The sequence below is a fragment of the Mastigoproctus giganteus genome, chromosome 9 (genome assembly GCF_048544385.1).
Source record: "Mastigoproctus giganteus isolate SK-2022 chromosome 9, ASM4854438v1, whole genome shotgun sequence".
NCBI lineage: Eukaryota > Metazoa > Arthropoda > Arachnida > Uropygi > Thelyphonidae > Mastigoproctus > Mastigoproctus giganteus.
Window position 1 is genome coordinate 31,482,852 of NC_143583.1, and position 14,542 is coordinate 31,497,393.

General features: G+C 34.8%; 1 protein-coding gene across 1 annotated transcript in view; it reads left to right on the forward strand.

The window, feature by feature from the left end:
• Positions 1-14,542, forward strand: part of LOC150080133 (uncharacterized) — a 348,537-nt gene that overhangs the window by 194,095 nt on the left and 139,900 nt on the right. The window contains exon 12 of the mRNA XM_090380622.1: positions 6,563-6,700. Within this exon, the coding sequence (XP_090236748.1) occupies positions 6,563-6,700 (138 nt within the window). The remainder of the gene's footprint in view (positions 1-6,562; positions 6,701-14,542) is intronic.

Below are 14,542 nucleotides of genomic sequence, written 5' to 3' on the forward strand. Positions count from 1 at the left end.
ATATTAGCTTGCTTTCTTGCATCATATGCCTCTACTAATGCTAATATTAGAGTATAGCTTTGCAGCAGTGTTATCCCTTATTCCTCTGTAGTTGTTAGGGTTATTTCTGGAGCCTTTTTTTTGTAAATTGATTACTATTCCTGTTTCCCAATCTTTGGGTATACTGTTGCTTATGCCATATGATGTTAAATAATTTTAGTAGTGTGTTTTTTAGAAGGTGCCCCCATATTTAAATAGTTCTACATTCAAATTGTCTATGCCTGGGCTTTTTCGGTTTTTTGATTTTTGTAATATTAACTCTAGTTCTTTCATTGTTATATTTTTTTCTTCATCTTTGGTCATCACAGATTCATCTTCCAATTCCATAGTGCCTGGGTTATACCATAGTTGTAATTTCTTAAAAATTTTAAAACCTCTTCTCTGTGGGCCCGTGATATCACTTTGTAAAGATTTAACAAATTTATCCCAGTCATCTTGTCGGATTCTTCTGGTTAGTTTTCTGACTTCTGCTCGAAACGTTTTATATTTTATGTGTAGATGTAGGTATTTAGTTTATAGGAACAGTTTATAGGTCTTTTTTTATTTCCATTGATTGTTTGTTTCAATTGTGCATTCCAAGTTCTTAGCCAGTTTTTATTTTTTATAGGTTTATATCCAAGACTTTCTTCAGTAGCTCCTGGAATTGATTTTTTCATGTTTGACCAGATTTCCTCAACATTATCACTTTCATCTGATTTGAGTTTATGTTTCAATTGACTTTCATACAGAAATTTAGTGCTTTCGTCTTCCGACAAATGTATTTTTAATTTCTTTGTAGTTTTTGTTGGTATTTTCTTCTTTTTATTAAGTAATTTCTTTTTATTTTGAAAGTGCTTTCTACTAGGTACTGATCACTGTCAATTTCACTGCCTCTGAATACTCTAGTGTCTGTAATTTTGCCATTTAAATTTTCCTTAATGATAATATAATCTATTATAAACTTTGTGTTTCTTGTTTCCCATGTGAATTTATAGATATTCTTGTGTCTGAAAAAAAGTATTTGTAATTTTAAGTTTATTAAAAATGCAGAACTCTATCAGGCATCTTCCATTATTGTTGACCGCGGGTTTGCCATCTGATCCTATACATTTGTCTACTGATTGAGCACCAACCCTTGCATTAAAATCTTCTGCTAGTATGAGATACTCATTTTTTTTTAGTTTGGTCTAGATCTGTTGTAATTCATCATAAAATTCTGTGGTTTCATCAATGTTGCCTTCTACTGGTGCGTAGATGCCAATGATTGTTATTGTATAAGATAGAATTTTTAGTCTTAATTTCAATATTCTGGGTGATATCCAAGAGTAGTCTAATATTTTGTTTTCCCATTCTTTCTTTATTATAACAGCAACTCCTGATGATGCCCACATTTCACTTGGTACACCGGAGTATGCCATTATGAAGTTACCTATTTCTTTGGATCCTTTGTTCTTCTTTTTTGTTTCGGTAACGACTGCTATGGTCAATTCAATAAATTAAATCAAATGAATAATATTCTGTGATTCTCTCATTAGTATGAGTATTATTACACTGTACAAAAATGACTGGGTTGATAGTTGAGGAAATAAAAACAACTAATTGTCTGTTGGAAAACCATATGGCACAAAGTAATTTTGAGTGATAATAATATATTAGCAGAGTATGTATTATCTGATTAGTGATCTTCCACATTCAGTAGGAGTAAGTTTAGATTATTTAACTGATGGGGAAATTGGAATTTGTTGGTGGAATGAGGTTATAATGAAGGTGAGTTGTTGAACATAGTTACTAGTTCCATTCTTAGTGATGAGGCAGCTTTATTGCACGCTTCCAAAATAATAAAAGAAAACCTTCACATGGCTAGGAAATTAGAAAGTCATTTTTTGGATAGTGATCCAAGCATAGATCACAGCTTTAAATTTCAAAGAACTGCTTAGAACTGCTTAGCTGAACACCACAAAATTTAAAAGGACCTAGAAAAAAATATAATGTAGGCTTCCTTTTTCAAGGAAGTTCACAGATGAGTTGCATATGAGTAGTGAATATGGAAATTCTAGCATTGGACTAGAACATTGCTGTAGTGGCAGTAGTGCAAATTTCAACCAGCGAAGAAAATCGTTTTTTTTTTTTTTTATTATTATTATTATTATTATTATTATTATTAATCAACATTTTTTTTTTATAAGTTTATTGTGGTTTTCTGATTAAACCTTTAATTTTAGAATAATTTTTCATTTTTTACTTATTATAAACATATAATATAGTGTAATTAAATTTAATTAAGCTGAATTCTTTGAATTAGTGCAAAAAAACAGCAAATATTTATATTACATGATTGGCAGAATTGGAATTTGTGATAAATATATATATATATATACAAATAAAACATTCAGCGTACGTTCTATTAATAATATTTTTGGAACCTCTCCCCCCTCTTTGCCATATAACTGATTCCTCAATTTACATGTTTTGATTTACACAATGTTTTTGTGGAATTTTACAACCCCCCCCCCCCAAAGTCAGTGAGCAGAGATAGCAATTAGTTAGTATGTACATTTTACAGTCCATATTCAAGAAATAGAAATTGAAAAAGTTAATGGGATCACACTGAAATTTAAATGTTTTGAACTGTGGCCATCAACACATTTTGCATTTCATCAATGCATTTTGCAACATCAATGCATTGATATTGACCTTTATGTACATGCATGCATGTCAGGTAGGAACTGGCTTAATAACTTTGCTTGTGTGTCACAGCTGATTAATTGAGGAATGTCACAGTTTGAACAGCATACTAAAAAATTAAACTTGGGAAAAGTGTGTGTAATGCAGAGGTGCTGCAAGCATTACAGAGAGTTTAAGGACTTGATTCTTTGAAGAAAACAGCAGTTTATGAGTGGTTTAATTGGTTTAAAAACAGAAAGGAAACACTAAGATGAACCTTGCAATGGATGCCCTTCAACTTCACGAAACAACAAAAATATCACAAAGTGGAGGAACTCATGTAGAATGATAGGTGAATAACTGTTGTTGAGATTACTCATGAAGTTGGACTCTCTGTAGGCTCAGTACACACATACAATACTGATCCAAGATTTAGGGATGCATCATGTGTGTGCAAAGTTTGTTCCATACTTGCTGTGGAACGAACTTTGTACACATGTGATGTATCCAGCAACTAAGCCATGTTTATCGTTTTTTTTTCGATGATGAGGATGCAGTGCACCATGAATTTCTACTTGGGGGAAAAGCATTACTGTTGCTTACTATGAGGTTTTGACACATTTTCACAAGAATGTGAGGCAAATGTGACCTCAGAAATGGATGGCTGGATTCTTCACGTCACAATGCACCCAGTCACGTAGCAGTGGCAGTTCAGCAGTTAGGTGCATTGTGCTGCCCTTGCACCGTAAAACCTATAAACAAATAAACAGTTCAGCAGTTCTTGGCTGTGAAAAAAATCACGGTCATGTAGCAGCCTCGCTTCTCCCCTGACCTTGCACCATTAGACTTCTGGCCGTTCCCTAAACTGAAAGCTTCCCTAAAGCTTTGTGGTTGTCATTTAACTACAGTGGATGACATAAAAGAAAATGCCAAAGCTGCTCTATGTGGTGAAAAACATGATTTTGAAGAATGTTTCAAAGCTTGGGAAGACTGGAGCAAGTGTGTGCATGTTTACACAAAAGGAAGATGCTTCAGTAGTGATTAGTAAATCCAACAGTTCACTCAGTAAATGTTTATAGTAAATTTCCGGGAACTATTTGAATCGATCTTGTGTATTGTAATATTCTTTCCTTTGGAAGTTAAAATATAATACATTGGAATCCCGCTTTCCAATATTAATCCATTCCAGAGACACCATTGTATTGTGAAAATATTGTAATGTGAACCCAATAACACATTGATTTTTGGTAAGTCATTCCAAGACCTTGGAAGTTAATTTTCTTCTTACTGCACTCTTTGGGGGCCATATTATCAGTTTACACAATGTTGTATGTACATGAATTCAATTTATCTCAAATCAGCACAACACAAAAATCACTTCAACAAATAAAAAGGATACAAAAACAAAACATGCAGCCAAAACATTTACAAACTCTGCTTTTGTCTAAAAGGAAGGACCATGTGGTCCACTCAAGAGACAATTGTAAGCCCATTGTAAAGTTAAATAAGTAGGTGCCGGTTAATATATCACTGGTTAGTAGAATCAACAGCTTTATAGAATCAAATTTCAAAATTCAAATTATTAAAATAACTTTCATCATTATCATTTTTGTTATAAGAATCAATTTTGAATGCCTTTATGATGTTTTTTAAAGCACTTTTATATTTTTCTGAAGGTCACTACCAAAAAACAATAAAAACGATTAGCAGTCTCCAGTTTTTTGGGATTTTCTGTTAGTGCAGTCTGTTATAAACTAGTAGTAAACTCAATCTTATTGCTTTGCAATAATACCAGTAGCTGGAATTGTGTGGATTTTTACGTTATCATGGTGAAATGTGTTTCCCCTTCCATGAAATCTTCAATCATATAAAAAACATAAATACATTTTCAGAATATTCTCTTCATTCCTATTTTTTAATCTTGGTAAACTCGTTACTCCGTATCTCACTTATGCCTGTCATCTTAGTTGCAGTTTGCTTTTGCGGTGTTCTTTGTTCTTGATTATTTATGTTTTTTTTTACTGTTTTAAATTTTACAAACCCCCCCCCCCCCCAAAAGTCAGTGAGCAGAGATAGCAATTAGTTAGTATGTACATTTTACAGTCCATATTAATTAAGCTAAGTAGGTAAGCATAAATTTATTTTTATTTTGCTAAGCTGTAGAAATTATTCTTCTGATTTTTTTCACATATCATTTAATTTTGTTAATTGGTAAGGTAATAAAGTGTAAATTTGTGATCTTTACTTTTATAGCCTGTGAATTAGCACTTATTAGAATTGCCATTTAGTAGAATGAAAATTCAATTTGCAAACATGTTCACAATGAGTGGCACTTTTTACATATTGTATGGTGAACAGTTGTTCATCATTAGCCGGGTGGGTAAAGTGCCTGCCTGGCAACCCAAAGGTCGCGGGTTTGAATCCCACCTCGGACTTGGATCAGAATAAATGCAAAAACTTTGGGAGGTGCATTATGGCCACAGAAGCCAATGTGCCAACAATTAACAACAACAACGTTCATCATAAAGTGATTTGATTGTACAGTGAACGAGTTGTAAAGTGGGGATCCACTGTATTTTATATTTTAATGCTATAATATTTTTAGCAAACTTTTCGAAGTGGGAATGAAATCAAATGAAATAATGTCTACTATTAAAAAGGACAAAAGAATTGTCATAAATGAAATACAGTAAGCGCCAGTTATAGTGATCACTAGTTATTAGAATCAGCTGCTTTAGAGAATCAAATTTCAAAGAACCGATTCAAACCTGTAAAATGCACTACACTTTTATCTTTTATCAGAATCACATCTTCGGTTATAAGAATCAATTTTGAATACCTCTGTGATATTTTTCTGAAGCACATTTCTGAAGGTCACATTTCTAGAGGTCACAACTATAAAACAATAAGAACAATTTGCAGTTTTCGGTTTATTGGGCCTTTTTGTTTTTTACAATCTGTTATAAACGAATAATTACTACAGCTTTAACAGAAGAAGAAATTGCCTAATCTGTTACAGATAATTTTGCCAGGGAGGCGAAAATAAAGACGAACCCGAACAAATTCCGGTTACAAAATGGCAAACTCGTAAAGTCGCAGCCATCCTGAGGAAGACGTTGGAAGAAACTGGTGCAAGTGATCGTGAATATAGACTATTATACAAATAGTGAAAAATCTATAAATAGACTTTGTAGTGAAAATTTAAAGCAATCTAAAATAAGTGATTATTTAAAATCATAATCATATTACAAAGTGTTGTTTAATTAATATGTATATTAATTAAGCTTTGTATGTAAGTATCAATTTATTTTTATTTTGCTAATCTGTGGATAATATTCTTCAGATTTTCTTCTTCTTCAGATTTTCACGCATCATTTAATTGATAATAAACTTTTGATAATAAAGGGCAAATTTGTGCTTTATATCTTTATTTTTATAGCCTCTGGTTAATATTCATTGATTTTTGCTTATTAGAATCACTATTTATTAGAATCAAAATTCAATTTGCAAACGTGATCATTATAACTGGCACTTACTATATAAATATTAGTATTTGAAAAAAGACTAGTGGTGATGTTACTTGGTGAATATTTTCCATGTTAATTTTAAAACATACCTTTATTCAGTATCGTGTTATCTACATAATTAAACCATACGTTATCATTTTGATGTTGTTAAGATGTGCTTTAGATTAGAAAGGATGTCATTTATACATGTAGGGAAATAGACACACACACAAATCAGTTCTTTCAACAATAGTGACAATTTTTGATTATTCAGTCTCATGTTAAATTAGTAAGTTTTTTTGTATTAATTTTCGCAATGAAAAGTTCTATTTAATGTTAATAGGTTTTAATCAAAATTATTGTTTTTACTGCAGATAATTTATTGTGTGGCCTGCTCTGAACCCTTTCATCAGTTTTGCCTTGAACCAGAAGATGCTCCACAAAAAGAAAATATCGAAAATTGGTGTTGTCATCGCTGTCAGACGTGTGGTGTGTGTGGACAAAAAGATAATGTAAGAAGTTCTTCTTTTTTCAGCTTTGTGAATAATTAAAAATAAAGAAGTATTGGAGAATCAGATTTTAATTTGAGTATGCAAGATGTTCAGGTAAAACATAAAAAACAGGCTCTTATTTCAAATTAAGTTTTTGAAATTTGGATATAAAACCCCCCCCCCCCCCCACCCAAAAATTAGATATTTTAATTTTTCATTAGAAGGTGCATTACATCAAATAAGTGTTTCTTTCTCCAAAATTTTCTCTATAGGATAGCCAAATTTTGTGCCTGGGAACATGATGGAGATTCCTTTTCAAAACCTTAACAAATTTTGATGTAGACATTTGTAGATGGTTTGCTTCAGCACATGGTGTTTCTAGTTGCTGAACTGATATGGTTGCATATATCGCCAGTTACACTTGTAGGAAAAACATATAATTTGATAGATGTTTAGTACTGTTCTATAAGGTCACAATTCATTATAAGAAATATTGGAACCACCTCTTTTTCTGCACCCAACATTATCAGGCCTGAAAACATGTTTTCAATAATCCAGTATAGCATGGTGTCCTTTATTTCTCTAATTGAGTGTGTATTGTTCACAAGTGTTTGCTCTTTAATATATCTCCCACAGGGGGTGGGGGAACAAACCCCATTCTGGAGAGAAAACGGTTGGTGATCTTTGGCTGCTGGAGTCCCTTAGATCGAGTGAAGATTATGCATCTTCAAATGCAGATTTCACTGTATGCATAATGCCACGTTCTTGCAAAAATCTTTTCCCTACATTCCACGCTGTCCAGTTTGTCTATGAACTGCATGAATATTTCCATATTTCATTGGATGTTGACTGTTTCAGCAAAAAAAAAAAAAAAAAAAAGGACTGATTCTTTGGCATCTTGAGACATTGCACCATATACTAACTTTCACAGAACATTTTGTGTATTACATGTGGGTTTTCTGTTGCTAAAATTCTTGTGTTTTGACTTAGTATATCTACTTAGGGAAGAACCATGCTTTTCCTGAAGAATGTGCAGTGATTCCAGCACATGGTGTGGGAAAGAAAATCTTAGATTTCCATTATTTTCATTCTTGTTACCATGTGCTGCAACCACTTAGAGTGTGCTTTTTTTTTTTTTTTTTTTTTAATATATATCTACCATTATGTTTTTGATCTAGACGTCAATCAAATTACATTCCTGTAAGTATAATTTTTGGAAATTTGTGCAGCATTGATTAAAACCATCTCAAATTGTAGCCTTTTACTTCAAATCTTCTACTTCTGCATCACTTAAAACTATTGAAAAAAGTTAAGTGATTTTAGGCAGGTTGGACTTTGTCAATGCTGGAAGATTTTTGAATACCTTCAGAGATATGCATATAAAATATGCCTAAAATCTAAAAACAGGCACAGCTATAAATATATCAAGGTAACTCAAATAATATATGTAGTAGCCAGCATGAGTCACTAGACTTATGTATGTAGTAGTCAGCATGAGTCACTAGTGCAGAGCTTGTGGAATTTCAGAGGATTTATTGTTGGATAATTTTATTGTGCTACTGAAATAAGCCTAGTTGGCATAGTGTATTGCCTTCTGCCACTTTTTTGGGGAGGTCTCAGTTTTATTCCCATCAATGACTGGAGCAGGTCTTCTTAATTCAATTCTGTAGTTAGCCAATCTCAGACAGAGTGTAGAGTTCTCTCCCACAAGTTATTCCAGGTTTTTCAGTCTGCACAATGTACTAATCGCCCTGTGAACATACATTTCTACAGGCATCATATTGTTTGGTTATAAGTGCATGTTTGAGAGGTTATTAATACTGGTACTAATATTGTTACTGAAATCTGCTTGAACTTCTTGATTTTAATATTAGCATTAGTAGTGGCATATGATGCAAGAAAGCAAGTTTATACAGCATCAACCCAAAAAAAAAAAAAAAAAAAAAAAAAGGCACTTCCTATTTCACCTATCCATTCCCTCTAATAGTTTGTCTAGTTTTTCCTTGAATTTATTTAAGCTATCAACTTCCACAACAACAACAGATGGAAGTTTTTTCCAGCAGTCAACCACTTGCTGGCTAAAGGCAAACTTCTGCACATCTATTCTGCTAAGCTTCCTTGATTACAGAGGTAACTGTTAGGAAAGATATTATTAGCCTAGTTTAGCATTGAAAGTTATTGCCACTTCAGTCTCCCCTTGTGCCAAAATTAACAAATTCAGTCTTAACACGAGTGACCATAAATATGACATAATCATATAGAGGTGCATAAGAGGTTCTTGTGTTAGAGAAACTATTAGTGGAGACTTAGATTTAGGCTTATGTATTATGTTTTTACGTATGTCAGTATTTACATTTGGGTTGTAAACAGTAAGACATTTATAGCTGCATACAAAGGCGTAAGTAATTCTTGAACTACTTCTTTTGGAACATGCTGCAGCTTGGAAAGCATGGTATTGGGGATTTCAAGCCTTCTGGAGGTCATAATGGAAAGGGAAAATACATGGACTGTGTTAGGTAAGAGCAAGAATAGGTGCATGTATACTTGTATATACTAATGCTAGGAACACATTAAATAAATTTGATGAATTTGAAATACTGGTTAAGGCGTGGAATTTGCACATTGTAGGGATATTGAAGATTTAGTGTCAGTCAGGCATAAGGGATAGAGAATTTGAATATGGGAAGCACAATGTGTACAGATAGGACAGGAGGGGGAGAGGAGTTATGCTCTTAGTTAAGAGTCATGAAATATAAAGCAGTACATCTAATTGACATGGGTGGCCAAAGGAATGATGAGTCAATTTGGTGTGATATAAGCACTGGAAAAACAAACAAAATTGAGAGTAGGAATGTTTTATATACCTGATTGTGAAGATTATAATGAACAGCTATACAGACAAATAGAATGGGACACTAAATCAGAATACCTTATAATGGGGGATTTTAACTTTCCAGATATTTAACTGTATCTCGTTAAGTATCTCATTAAATCAATAGCAGCATATTAGAGAGGCAACAAGGAGAAGAAATAATCTGATTATCAGCATGCATTAAGAATCTGCAGGTAGAAGATCCACTGGGTGGCAGTGATCACAGTACACACACAGATCACAGGATATACTGATGTGGGGTTTAACTGCTTGCAGGGGTAAATGGAAAGGCTTTTGCTTTTGTAAGGGTGATTACAGTGGTCTCAGAGTTTTTAAATTCTGTATAGTGGGCCAACACGATTATGTTACCAACAATCATGTTATCAACAACAGATATAAGCTGGACTGTAACCAAGTCACAAAGCAGGTTAGGCAGGAAAAGGCAGATTACGAGAAATCTTTGGCAACGGATGCAACGAGTTCTTTAGTTATGTAAATTCTAGAAGGAAGGGGATGAATCAAATTGGTCCACTTGATATCGATGGTTCAACTGTTGGTGTCCTGCTCAGGTAGCTAATAAATTAAATGAGTATATTGCATCTACATTCACACATGAGGAGTTATTCAGCGAGGGGAATGCCAGAAGTGAATTTAACTCTGGCAGTGAGCTAGATGATTTTGTAATAACTGAGAGCAAAGTGGAGGAGAAATTGTTGAAGATAAACATAAGAAAGGCACCTAGGGTGGATGTGATCTATCCAGTAATATTAAAGGAGGTAGCAGAGGAAGTAAGCAAACCCTTAGCCATAATTATGAGAGCTTCCTTGGACTCAGGGGAGGTACCCATGGATTGGAGATGTGCAAATGTGACCCCAATTCACAAAGGAGGATCAAAGGGTGACACTAATAATTACATACCTGTTAGTTTAACTTCTGTTCCTAATTGGGGCATTGGTTGAGGAAGCGCTGCAGGATCATCTAGACAAGACTTCAGTTCTAGCTCGGACACAGCATGGGGTTTATGAAGGGGAAGTCTTGTCTGACCAATTTAATTGGATACTATGATGTGGTCACAAAGGAACTGGATGCAAAGAATAATTTTGATATCATATATTTGGATCTTAGAAAGGCTTTTGATACTATTGCACATGGAAGACTGCTGCACAAATTGGAGCAGTGTGGCATTATCCATAGCAAATTGCTGCTATGGATAAAGGGATGGTTGAGTGGGAGCAGACAGAGAGTGGTAATCAATTGTTGTTTCCTGTATTTATTAATGATATTGATGATGGTATATCAGGCTAAATGTCCAAGTTTGCAGACAATACGGAGATCGGCAGGGTTTTTAATGACACTAATGATAGTTTGCTGCTGCTGCAACAGGATCTAGAAAAGTTGAGCAGATGGGCTGAGAGGTGGCAACTGAAGTTTAACATTAACAAATGTAAAGTACTGCATATGGGAAGCAATAACCCCAGAGTAAAGTATCAAATGGGTGGTACTACACTGACAGTGAAAGAGAATGAAAAGGACCTGGGGGTAATTGTGCTGGCGGATATGAAATTTTCTGAACAGTGCAGACAGTCTGCAAGAGTAGCTCATGGTGTCTTGTCAATGATATACAGGAATTTTTTCTAGACTAGCAGGGATAAGGAGGTGATTATCTCCTTATATAAGGCAATGGTCAGGCTACACCTTGAATACTGTATATTGATGTGGAGGCCTCATTTTAAGAAGGATATAGAGCTGCTGGAATGAGTACAGAGAAGGGCAGCAAGATTAATGAATGGAACAAAGGGTTGGTCTTATGAAGAAAGGCTTAAGTTTTGCGGATTACAGTGTCTGGAGACTAGGCACTTGCGAGGTGATCTGATTGAGGTGTATAAGGCCTTGAATGGTTTGAGCATGCTCAATGCTGGGAATCTTCATCTTGCTCAGAATAATCCTATGAGAGGGCATAAATTCACATTGAGGAGGGACAGTTGTAGGATAGATGTGCAGAAGTTTGCCTTTGGCCAGTGTGGTGGATAATTGCTGGAACAGACTTCCATCTGTAATTGTAGAAGTTGATAGCTTAAGTGGATTCAAGGCAGAGGTAGACAAATATTTGGAGCGAGTGAATGGGTGAAATGAGAAGAATTTTTTTTTTTCTTCTTGGCTGATGCTATATAAGCTTGCTTTCTTGCATCATGTGCCTTTACTAATGCTAAATGCTAACAAGAAATTCTAAATGAGAAGTATTCAGGGAAGTAATTGTTGAAGCTACTAGGATTTTTATACCAATTACGGGACACTTTCAGGACTTAGACCTAAACGGACCTGAGATGAACTGATAAGATTTGTGGATAGAGAAGAAAAATGCATGAGATGCGTATAAATTATCAATTGATAGTAAAGCTTGCAATAGATATAAACTAGTTTGCAATGTAGTCACAAAAGGAACTTAGGTAAACTAAGGAAGATTATGAAAATTCTTTGGAAAGGATGCAACGAAAAACAGCAAAGACATGTAAACACTAGAAGGAAAGGGATGAATCACATGATTCACTAGATGTGAATGGTTTAACTGTTGATAATTTTGCTCAGGTATTTGTATTTGCATTTACATAGGTATTTTGAATATGTATTTTGCATCTACATTTACATAGGTATTTTGAATATACATTTATATACATGAAGTTTTTAAGGAAGGAGATGCTAGGAGTTTATCATATTTTAAGATGGAGCTAAATGATTTTCTTATAACTGAGAGTAAAATGGAAGAGAAATTGTTGAAGCTAAAAGTCAACAACGCACCACAAGCTGGTGGGTTCTCTCTAATTATTAGTATTATTGTAGTGGCAAATGATGCAGCAAAGCAATCCCTTCCCATTCCCACATCATCTGTCCATCTCTTTAATAGTTTGTCTAGTTCTTCATTGAATTTATTCAAATTACCCACTTCAACAACAACAGAATGAGGCTTGCTCCAATAATCAACCATCTTCTGGCTTGAAGGAAACCCTCTGCACATTTATCCTGCAACCATCCATCATCAGCTTGAAATTATACCACCCTCATGTCTATAACCTGAAGAAGAGGTAAAAATCCCCAACAGCAATTAGCTTGCCCAATCCTTTCAAAGCCTCAAACACCTGGATCATCAGATGAACTTATAGGTGTCTAGAGTCTGCTGCGACTCACAAAAGGATAACATGTCATGATCTCCTCTTGTGAGCAATTAGAGACCTATAAGAATGTTCTCTGATTTAAGGAAAGCAGTGCTGCCTGTAGGACAGCATTGCTTTCCTGAACTCTATTGCTTTTGCATTAGATATTGCATTTATTGCTTTTACAAATTTTAATTGAAAACATATATGTTTTGACATAGCTGAAAAAAAAAAATATATATATATATAAAAAAAAAACCCAATTACAAATAACATTGTTGATCAAATACACTTTCTAATGAAAACAGAATGTCTCTTCAACTAACATAATAGCATATTAGAACACCATACTACATATCTTATCAGAAAGGTTTAGGTCTTGTCGCAGGTGTTTGTTTTATTACTTTGACTATTCATGTTCTTAGTTGTAAAGAAAAAGGTAGGGGGGACATATTTGAAATAATGAAATTTTTGGATATTGTGTATATACAGAAAGAATATACCCAGCTCCCTGACATAGCATGACCTCAACAATGCTACCTGCATACACATTACACAGACTCCCAGCAGTCAGCATCTGGCAGAGTAGAGGCAGCAAGTTTATATATTAGCTGATCCAGATGCCTCCTAGAAAGCTAGTAATAGGTTCAGTTCAATAGACTATATAGGGGGCCAGTCTGTGAACATCATTTTAGAACTGTACCCAAAAACTGTAAGGCATTGGATCTTGCCATGATGCTCATTATAATCTCAAAGGATGTTATTCACTGTACTGTGTTTACCAGTGCTTTGCTCTAGAGACTAAACATCAGTTTTGCCTTCGAGCCTGCAATAAACAGAGTGGTGGTATTGCACCGGTTAATGAGAGATGAGAGCCATCACCACCAAGTATTGCCTGGTATCACAATATCTGCCTTTGATGGTTTGACCATAAAAGGCAGATATTGTTGGGATATCAGAGACATGGTGTCACATAGATATAAGGTGCCTCCGTAGCCAGGTGGGAAGGAGCAACAGTGCATAGCACACGCTTCTTGATTAGACCAGGATTCGAGCCCATCACCACCAAATACGGAGGATGCGGAAAGGTCAGGGAATGACCACCACATATCCCGGAGCAATATGGCCTTAGTTGCTAATGCTCCTAAAAACCAAATAGCAAACAAACAACAACATACAGATATAAAGAATGCAAAACTGGAATTTGGGGAGTACAATGTGCATAGAAAGGATAGACAGGGTAAGAATGGAGGAGGGGTTATGCTATTAGTTAAGAAAGAAAAAAATTTAAGAAGCACAGCCAGTTGACATGAGTGGACAGTGCAGTGTTGAGTCAGTTTGATGTGACATAAGCACTGGGAACGCAAAATTAAGAGTAGGAGTGTGTTATAGGCCTGATTACCCTGATGAGTATAATGAACAACGGTACAGAGAAATAAAGTGGGCCAGTAAATCAGATTGTCTTATAATGGGGGATTTTAATTTCCCAGATTTTGACTGGAATTTGTGGGTTGGCTACTCACACACTAGTAAGGCCTTTGTGGATTTATTGGATGATTGTTTTCTACAGCAGCATGTTCAGGAGGCAACTAGAGGGAATAATACTCTAGATCTGATTATTAGTAGCGATTCTTCATGCATTAAGAATCTGCAGATAAAGGAACCACTAGGTGCAGTGATCACAGTCTGCTGAAGTGGGATTTACTCAAAGAGGTAACTACCATCAAGGGTAAAGGGAAGGGTTTTTGCTTTCATAAAGGTGACTAGGTGGTCTGAGACAATTTTTAAATTCTATACAGTGAGACCAACTTATGATGTTACCAGCACATTTTAAATGAGAAG